Below are 10,165 nucleotides of genomic sequence, written 5' to 3' on the forward strand. Positions count from 1 at the left end.
CGGCCCCCTGGCTCACTCAGGAGAGTGCGGCGCTGGTAGCGCCAGGAACTCGGGTTTGGATCCTATATAGGGATGGCCGGTGCGCTCGCTGGCTGAGCGTGGTGTGGACAACACCATGCCGAGGGTCGCGATCCCCTTACCAGTCAAACAAACAAACAAACAAAAAAAAAAAAAAAAAAAAAAAAAAAGAAAGAAAGAAAGAAAAAAGGAGGCTTAGTCTGCACGCACCTATTAGTTACAATGAGAAGATAAATAATTCTGAAATGTGGGGGCCTGCTGACAAATCAAACGTGTGTAAAGGACATATCCACAGTAACCTAGAGACGTTCACAGAGCATCTGTAGGTCAGTTTGGATCATCTGGGTGTTTTGTGTACATTTGTTTTAAAGCTCTTCTTGAGATAATGTAATTCTGCGCTCCCTTCCCTTTCTTTTCCCTTTCCTCTCCTTTCCCCGCTGCTCATCTCTCAGAACCCGTGTATGCTGCGAGTGGGGTGGACAGGGGCACAGTTTGGTGGTGGTTTCGTTTCATTCCACTCCTTTCTGGGTCCTCTCTCCCAACCCTCCTATATTAATAAATGTTTTTTCACTTGCCTGGGGACGCGACCAAGGTTACCGCAGCACCAAGCAATTTTCATTCAAATAAACAAACAAAAGACATCCCCCTCCAACAAGCCCGTTTCAGTGGGCCCCACAGCACGACGACCTTCCGACTTTCCCTACCTCCTCCTTAGAGGTACTCCTTTAGTCCTCCAGCGCCAACTCACAACCCAGCCAGTCAGAAAGTCCCTACTTCAGGAACACCGCCCAATCGGAGCCCCTCACCTGTCCAAGGTGTGGATTCGTGTCCTTACGCGACAGTCTCCTGGACCAATCAGAGGAGGCTCGAGCAAGGAATGGCACCAATCCGCCCCAGTGGGGTGTGGTGGGCCAGGTTGCACCTGGTCACGGTGAATCACTCAACGGAGCGGCGGCTCCCTCCACCAATCGGAATGTGCAGGGGCGGGGCGCCGACCAATCGGGCGTGGAGGGAATCGTATAACTTCGTATAATGTATGCTATACGAAGTTATTACGTGAGTTTTGAGTATGCTCACTTGTAACCACTACCCTAAACAAGATCTAGAACACTGAAATCTGCAGAATGTCTTTAGGTGCTCCTTTCCTGTCAATTCCACTCCCTTTCTAGGCAACCACTTTCTATCTTCTATCACCACAAATTAGTTTTCTAGTCCCCTTCCTGGCCTGCTAACCTACACCCTTTGCTTTTTCAGCTTATCCCTGATCAGAGTTAGACAGAATCCTGGAAGTAAATTGATCTGGCCCATGACATAACCATGCCCTCTGGCTTGATTGTTGTTCAGAGAACATTCCTCTTTCTTCCTCATTAACTGTTTGGTTCATAACCCTGATAAGCTGTTCCAACCCATTACCTGGCCCTTTAAAGTTCTCCTTCCCTGTTCCTGTTCCTCATAACTAACTTTCAACACGTGAGGCTGAAGCACTAAAGTTTATCAGCTGTATGCATCCCTTGTATGCATGTATCTCTTGCTGCCTTCTGCCTTCCTATTCATATTCAGTCCCCGGGCTGTGGTGCGCGAAGTTGTGCCTGTTCCCAGAGCTCCGGAGACGGGTGCTGTCGTATCCGAATCGTGATGGGGACAAAGGCGAAAGCCGGGAGGAAACTGTTGTTTCTCTCTACCTCGGCGATCCTGTGTAAGTTCCCGGAGTTGAGGGAGGAATCGGTGGGTCCGGTCAGAGGCTGGAGGGAAGCGCTTCCCACGCCCCTTGCCGGCGGGAGGGGAGGAGTTCAGAAACCTGTCTGCGGCACCTTCCTAGTTCGCACGTCCACTTCTGGCGCTCTCTCTCCTTTCCCCTCCCCCGCACCCGGGTGAATGGCTGGCTCCCCTCCCCCACACCGGGGAGTTGTGACCCCCCCACTTACACCCACTGGGGGGGAGCTGCCCCTTCCGCGCACACACCCAAAATACCGGGGAGGGCTGGTTCCACTCTCCCCCATCCTCATTTACGAGTGAGGGCCGGCGGGCGCGAGCACCCTTTCCACGTACGTCTACCCAACCATCCCCCTCCACACGCACCTGGGCAGGGCGATCCTGTCCCTCCAACACGCACCCAACATCCACGACCGACCCAAGAGAAGAGAAGCTCCTTACGGGTCCTCGCAGAAAGTCTAATGGAGGTGGGCTGGGATGGGGTGAAGTCTTTCCCTGGCTTTTGCTGAAGGACTTTCTAGCTCCTCTGAATCTTTGGGTTGCTGTGGTTGTTCTGGGAAAAGTGTCTGGGTGCAGAGTCTGAAGAGGAAATGCAATTGAAATTTGAAGTTTCTCAGAGCACAGCATTCAAAGTTCCTTTCTGGAATAACTACTTCAAGAGTTCTTAATAAATGTCGTTGACTGAGTGACTGTTCCCAGGGGGAGGATGTGTCTGTTGGTTGGTTGGATTCTCCTCAGAGCCGCAACTCTGCCCTCCCCCTGGCCTTGTGTGAGAGTTTTTGTTTCTTTGTAAACTCCCTTTCCTGAGGAACAGTGAGGCTCACTTGCTGGGGCATGCCTCTGTCTCTAGGTGTGTTTGTGCGGGGCTGTGTGGTCGGCTCTTTTGTGGCTTAGTCAACCTGTGTCAGCACCTGTATGTTTATCTGACTTTTGAGTGTCTGTGTGTGTGCTTATGTGGACAGTTGTATCAGTATGTGTTCTGTGTGAGTCTCAGTTTTTCCCTCAGGGTTCATATATTAGGAAGTGTAAAAGAAATGAACTATTACTATCAGTACTAATGTCTTAAGAAGGCAATTCATTTTGCTCAGTTTTTGAAGGGTGGAAATAGATACCCTGCCCCCATAGATGGATTGGTCACTCCCATGTCCTTTATCACAAAAATGTAAACCCTTAGGGTGGACTGGACTGGAGGCCAGTCTAATCCTCTCCTATTGTACAGAGAAGGAAGCAAGCACAAAGAGGGGAAATGACTTTTCCAGGTTGACAAGCGGATGAGGTGGAACCTGGGAACAGAACCAATGCCTCCTGATTTGCTTCTCGTTTTTCTATTCCTGATCAAGCATCTCAGTCACCCTATGGCACAAAAGTCTTTGGGATACTGCTTCAGAATCTACTGTCTTCCTTATCTTTTAAGATTTTTTCTTTCCCGATAGGTTCTTCCTTGTCTCACTTCTCCCCTTCATTCTACTCTTCCGTTCCCCTTTTTCTTAAATTTCCCTTTTTTCCCTCTCGCCTATTTTATTTCTGCCTGTGTCTTAGACCTTGTCTCACTTCTCCCCTTCATTCTACTCTTCCGTTTCCCTTTTTCTTAAATTTCCCTTTTTTCCCTCTCGCCTATTTTATTTCTGCCTGTGTCTTAGAACTGCTAGTTGTAGTTCTAACCATAGTCATTTATTAGTTCAATGTGGTACTCAGTACTAAAGACTTTGCCAACCCTTGTACTGTACCAGTACTTTCCCCCTGAAACTTAGAACTTTCTTCTGTGTCAGTGACTCTATTTCTAACAGTTTTTGTCAGTGACAGTGTAAATACAGTGACAGTATTTGTGAGGCTTATAATCTTCCTGGACCTGCTTCCTTTCCCAGTCTCTTCTTCCTTCATTTTCTCTCTCCCTAATTTCCCATATTATTTGTAATAATCCACAATAATTGCAAACACTGACAGGGTTGTGATAGCACCATTTTGGGGCTTCGAATGTCTTCAGTGAGCCAAGCAACAGTGGTTCAGAGGGAGCCTAGGATGATGTTGCTTTTAATCTGGCAGGACAGTGGGTCATTGGAAGCAACATGTCTAGGTGATGGAGGAACTGACCTTGTTACTTTTAAATTGGCTAGCCCTGGCTGGGAGCGATATGGTTACTGCAAATGAAGATGGAAATGGGAGGCGGGCCACCCCATCTGGGTTCTAGCTTGGCTCCCTCTCTGCCTTGTTTGTAATCTTAGGCTAGTAACTCAGTCTTTACATCTGTAAAAGAAGAGTAATAATAATTGTCCTACCCTTGTCATGAGGATCAACTGAGATAATAGCTACATTACGTGTATATAGGAAGGGATTATTCTTGGGCAGCTATTATCCCCTTCAGATTTTGTGAGGATGAAAGAATGCTGTCCCCAGTAGAGGAGGTCAGAAGAAGCAGGGAGATCCCAAGTAACAAGAGTCAAAAAGTAGGGGCTCTTTTTTTGGGTGTCTAGTCTGTCCTGTGTCCCTGGGTTGTCTGAAGTGTATACAGTTGCCCATGTGTTTTCTCCCACCCCCCCCAGCTGCTCCTCACTGTGGGGCTGTGCCATCGGGGAGGAAGAAGGGCAAGGTACAATGGACAAGTAAAGCAAAGGCCCAACCCCAGCACCCCAGCATGGGAAAGCTAGTGGAGAGGAAAGCCTGACTCTGCTGGGGCAGGGATCCGGAGGCTAGACACTGGGAGAGCTGGGCTTGGGAACAGAAAAACTGGTGACCCACAGTGCTAGACTCCCTTTCCCTAGAGAACCTGTACTTAGAAAAGGTTCAGCTGTCTCCCATGCAGGGAGAGGCATTTCTGCTTAGCATATGGATAGGTCAACTTTTGGTGTAACCACGGGGGAAGAAGGGAAACCTGGGTTGGAATGCTGGCTTTTTCTCCCTCCCCCACTGAGGCATTCTGGTAGGGAGGAACTGCTGCCCTGTGTTTGGGTCAGTCTCTGAGGCCTGGTGTTTCCTGCTGATGTTTTCTGACTCAAGCCTTTCTAGCTTTGCTCTTCAGGGTCACATTTACCTCAAAACTGTAGATTGGTGAGTCACTCTTCCTCTACTCCCAGGAAAGAATTGTTCCCTCGAAACTAAAAAACTAGTGACTGGTAATAGCTGGAACTAGGAAATGAGTCGTAGTGTAATTCCAGTACCTAAGTCTTTCTATTCCGGCTCCAGAACACTTTGACCTCATGTTGTTTCTTTTCATTTCCTTTGTGATCAGGGCTTATTAGTGGTCTCCAGCCCAGCTCTGGTTTGGGTAGAGATGCTGTGATTTAAAAAGTATTTATTTAGAACAGTTTAGTTAGTTGATGTGGTTTGAGAATCAAAATGTATCAAAAGGTGGGGTGTCTTATTCCCATCTAGTTCCCGTTCACCCCATACCCCCCATAGTTTCTTACATATCTTTCTAGTATTGCATGATACAGATACAAGTTTATATAAAAATATTGTTTGTTTTTTTTCCTTTTTCTTACACAAGGAGGCATACTATATATATTCTATTGCTTATTTTACGTAATATATCCTGGAGATCTTTTCATATTGGTATTATAGGGGTTGTCACCCTGGATGTTAGGATTCCCTGGCCTGCACCCCCACCCACCCATCCACAGGTAGATTTAAATGCTACACAAGTTTTATGTGATAGATTAGAAAATAATAGGTCTTGTTTTTCATATCTGTTAGCTTTGAGGAGAAACCCTGGGGACCTCTAAACTCAAACCTATTTCCTTTTCAGAGGTTCAGGAAAGACCTGGACAACCACTCATCAAATGTAATTGAGGAACAGGTTCCAGTATTGTCAGGGGGTTGTGGCAAGCAGTGCGAGTGCATACTGGGGTTTTCCAGGCATTGTACACCCAGAGTTCATCTGCCTGGGACTCCCTGATAAGCAGGGTTTCTGTCCAAAGTCCAGCTTGTGTCATTTGTTTCACAACGTAGGGGTGGAACAGGAGGGAGCAGCTGGCTGGCAGAAAGTTTGATGCTAGGCCCCTGGAGTGTGTCCTGGGCAGGGAGGCATAACCTTCCCCTGCAAGGGGGGAGATGGGTGGGGGGGGGTGGAGCTGAGCAGGTAGAACTGGAAATTCTGCTGACAGAAAAAGCAGGTGGAGTGATGGAGTGAAAGCAAGCGCTCCTGTCAGACACTGCTATTACCGCTTCCTGCCTTCCTCAGAGGGCCGAGCCAGCTGATGGACGTCACTGAAAGTGCAGCCAGGGATGGCTGTTTAGACATAGCCCAGCCTGTTATTGGGCTCACAGAGCCTTCCTCTTGCCCACGCATTCCTTATCTGTTCCATCCCAATTTCCAGAAAGGGCCTGCCAGCTGTAGATCTTCCCTGGCCCAGTAGTGCCTCCTGGTCTTTACTGGGAGGCCAACCTTTATAGGAGCTAGTTCAGTCTCTACAGGGCGAGTGGTGGGGAGGAAAGGGCACACTGTGCGTAGAAGCCCTAGGTTCTGGTTCTAATTGTATTGGAATGTCAAATTATTATTATTTTTTTTTTGGCGGCTGGCTGGTACAGGGATCCGAACCCTTGACCTTGGTGTTATAACACTGTGATCTAAAATTCATTTATTAATCCAATAAACACTGATGTTTACTGTGTTCTGAGCACTGTGCTAGAGATTGGGGGTGGGAGGAGAATGAATAACACCTGCTGTGAAGGAGCTCTGAGGGGAGCCAGAGGTTCTGGTAACAATTAGCATATACAGTGGACTAGATAAACTGTGGGGATGCTGTAGATGGTGGCGTTAGGAGGGGAAGTTTGGATGAATTCTTAGAGAAAACCAGAGAGACTGGTTAGCTGGCTTCCCTCTTTTTCCTTCCTTTTTTTTTTTTTTAAAAAAAAGGGCCAGCCCATGGCTCACTCAGGAGAGTGCGGTGCTGATAACACCAAGGCCACGGGTTCGGATCCTATGTAGGTATGGCTAGTTGGCTCACTGGCTGAGCGTGGTGCTGACAACACCAAGCCAAGGGTTGAGATCCCCTTACCGGTCATCTTTAAAAAAAAAAAAAGAGAGAGAAAAAAAATTCAGACAAACTCACAACACAAAAGCAACTTAAGGAAAACTCTAATAATTAACAGGATATATAGAGAAAACAAAGGGTATCTTAATAAAGCAGTGGAAGGAAGTAGTTTTCTGTTGTGGGTTTGGCCCCTCATGTACAAGGGATGGTTGTGCGTGGGTTCTGTTAGGTGTCTGGAGGCCTCCACCCTGTGTGACCACCTTCTCATCCCAGCAGTGCTTCAGCAAGTTTCATGGAATATCTCCTCTAAGCAAAGACAGAATTAGCAGCCGAGGAGGATATGAAGGGAACTTGTTCCTCTGTTCCCAAGAAACTACAGACACATATGGACTAAGTAGAATACAGAGCGGAGTGTGGCAGGGGCTGTTATCAAAGAAGAAGAAAAGTGTTTTGGCAGTATAGAGGGGAAGATAGTAACTTTTAAAAAAGATAAATTTTTTATTAAAAAAGTTATATGGCTGGCCTGTTAGCTCAGCTGGTTAGAGCCAGCCTTATAACACCAAGGCCATGGGAATGGATGCCATTCCCTCCAGCCACACACATACAAAAAAAATAATAAAGTGATACATGCTGAAAGTAGGAAAATGGGAAAATACAGAGGACGAGACAGAAAGTAAAATCACATTTAATCTTACTATCTAGAGATAAACCTTATTAGTGATGTTTCATTCTAGTCATCTGTGAATTAATGTGTGGTATGTATGTATACTTTAGGCAAAATATGACTTAAACAAGATCCATTCTATGGTATTCTACTGGATGGCTATTCCATAATTAATTAACTGTTCACCTTTTGTTGGACATTTAGGGTTTTTTTTCTTTGCTGTACTAATAACATTAAATTGTCCTTATATATAAATTTTTAAAATTACCTTTGATTATTAGGCTATATTCCTGAACACAGGGGAGAAATTAATTTTGACTGTGGGAAGGCATAATGAATCAAGGGACATTTGAAAAGGACCTTGAAGGATAGATAGGATTTCCTTGCTTATCTTAAAGTATAGCAGAATAGCTTTGGAGCCTCAGAATTAGGCAGACTTGGGTTAAGATTTCCACCTTGCTATTTTTAGCCATGTGATTTGGGGCAACTGTTCTAAGCCTCAGTTTTCTCATCTGTAAAATGGGTAATAACAATAGTACCTGTCTGATAGAGTTTTTGTGAGAATTTAATGAGAAAATGCATATTAGGCACTAACCTTAATGTGAGGGCTCAGTATGTCACTTCCACCATTAACTCCATCAGCCGTCACAGGACACTGCCCAGATTTAAGGGAAGGGAACTTAGACTCTGCCTCAGTCACAGTGTGAGAAAAGCATGTAGATGGAGTAAATACACAGATAGGTGTGGCTATTTTGGAAGATACAATTTGCTGCAGTTGTTTTATTATTCAGATACATAGTGATTCTCTTCTGAAGTGTATGGAAACATGTGGGGATTGATTTAGCTATTAATGTCTTGTGCTTATTTTGACCACGTCCCCTTCTCTTTACCTAACTCGCCTTCTTTTCCATTTCCTACCCCTATGCCATTCCACCTACCTTGTTCTCAACCATAGTGTCTCCAGGTTACCTGTGCTCTGGTTTCCTTCTGCCTTTTTTTTTTTTTTTTTTTTTTAAAGATGACCGGTAAGGGGGTCTTAACCCTTGACTTGGTGCTGTCAGCACCACGCTCAGCCAGTGAGCTAACTGGCTGTCCCTATTTAGGATCCGAACCCTTGGCCTTGGTGTTATCAGTACCACACTCTCCCGAGTGAGCCACGGGCCAGCCCTTCCTTCTGCCCTTTTTCTCCTTGAAATTTATCTGACTCATATGCTCTCCAGGATTTTGGTGGTGCAGTAATCTCGTATTTCTTACTCATCTGTTACCTCATTTCACCTTTAAAGTTTTATTTAAACAGTTTTGCTTCCTGGTTCACCACCATTTGGATATTTCCTGTTATTCTTTATATCTTTCCTCTTTTTTTTTTTTGGCTGTTATGTTTGCCTCTCCTTTTTGGCTTTGTTTCATTTTTCTTTCCTTCTTGTGATCTGTCCGATCTTTTTTTCTTTTCTTATTCCTCTTTCCCACTCCCTTTTTCTCTAAATTACAATACTTAATATATAATTGCTTTTTTTCCCCTTTGGCGGCTGGCTTTTGCAGGCATCTGAACCTGTGACCTTGGTGTTGTAAGGCTGCATAATTGCTTATTACAGAAATGTGGAACACAGAATAGGAAAGCTGCCTGTGTTCTCATCTCTCAGATAATATGCACTGTCAAGTGTTTGGAGTCTGTTCTTAGAGATTTTTTTTAATACATATACTTGGTTATTTTTATTGTTTATAATAATAGTATCACACTCTATCGTTGTAATAGTATCACACTCTATCATTTTTATATTTTAGACATATTTCTATGCCAGTTCAAACAATCTACCTTCACTTTTGGGATGGCAATAAGTATTTTTTGCATAGTTGTGGTAGTCGATATAGTATCATGTACTGGAACCAGATTACCTGGGTTAGAATCTTAGCTTTGCCACCTACTAGCTTTGTGACCTTGAGCAAATTACTTAATTGCTGTGCTCGAGTTAACTCATATTAAGATGAGAACAATAATAGTATCTATCTCTAATAGTATCTAATAGCATTATTTCAGGGATTAAATGAATTAACTAGTAAAGAGCTTAGAAGAATATCTGGCATATAGTAAGTATTCAATAAATGTTAGCTGCTATTGTTATTTTATTCAGCGATTTTCTTGGTTATGATTAATAATATGTGTTTAGAATCCAGATATGATGAATTAAGAGTATAGGATAAGCTGTGTAAAGGTAAAGCTTATGATGATTCTTTCATTGTGCAGAAATGTAATCTTGCCTTCTTTTTTTTTTTTTTTTCCTAAAAGATGGCCGGTAAGGGGATCTCAACCCTTGACTTGGTATTGTCAGCACCACGCTCTCCCAAGTGAGCCAACTGGCCATCCCTATATAGGGATCTGAACCCATAGCCTTGGTGTTATCAACACCGCACTCTCCCGAGTGAACCATGGGCTGGCCCTATCTTGCCTTCTTAAGTCAAGGCTGCAGTCACCGGGGACTCCACCAGAATGTCCACTGCTGATGCTTAGCTTAGACCATTGTATTAGTTTGCTAGGGCTGCTATAATGAAATACCACAGACTGGGTAGCTTAAACAACAAAAAATTATTTTCTCACCATTCTGGAAGCTAGAAGTCCAAGATGAAGGTACTGGCAGGGTTGGTTTCCTCTGACGTCTCTCTCCTTGGCTTGCAGATGGCCCCCCCCCCCTTGCTGTCTTTTCACATGGATGTCCCTCTGTGTATGCACACCTCTGGTATCTCTGTGTGTCCTTGTCTCCTCTCATAAAAACACCAGTCAGATTGGATTAGGGCATGCCCTAAT

The 10,165-nt window shown here is 44.8% G+C and overlaps 1 protein-coding gene across 1 annotated transcript in view; it reads left to right on the forward strand.

Moving 5' to 3' along the window:
- Nucleotides 1–1,585: 1,585 nt before the first annotated feature.
- The window catches only part of F11R (F11 receptor), a 21,285-nt gene continuing 12,705 nt past the window's right edge, over nt 1,586–10,165 (forward strand). The window contains exon 1 of the mRNA XM_008580236.1: nt 1,586–1,714. Within this exon, the coding sequence (XP_008578458.1) occupies nt 1,654–1,714 (61 nt within the window). The 5' untranslated portion in view covers nt 1,586–1,653. The remainder of the gene's footprint in view (nt 1,715–10,165) is intronic.

The sequence above is a fragment of the Galeopterus variegatus genome, unplaced genomic scaffold, assembly GCF_000696425.1.
Source record: "Galeopterus variegatus unplaced genomic scaffold, G_variegatus-3.0.2 Scaffold2044, whole genome shotgun sequence".
NCBI lineage: Eukaryota > Metazoa > Chordata > Mammalia > Dermoptera > Cynocephalidae > Galeopterus > Galeopterus variegatus.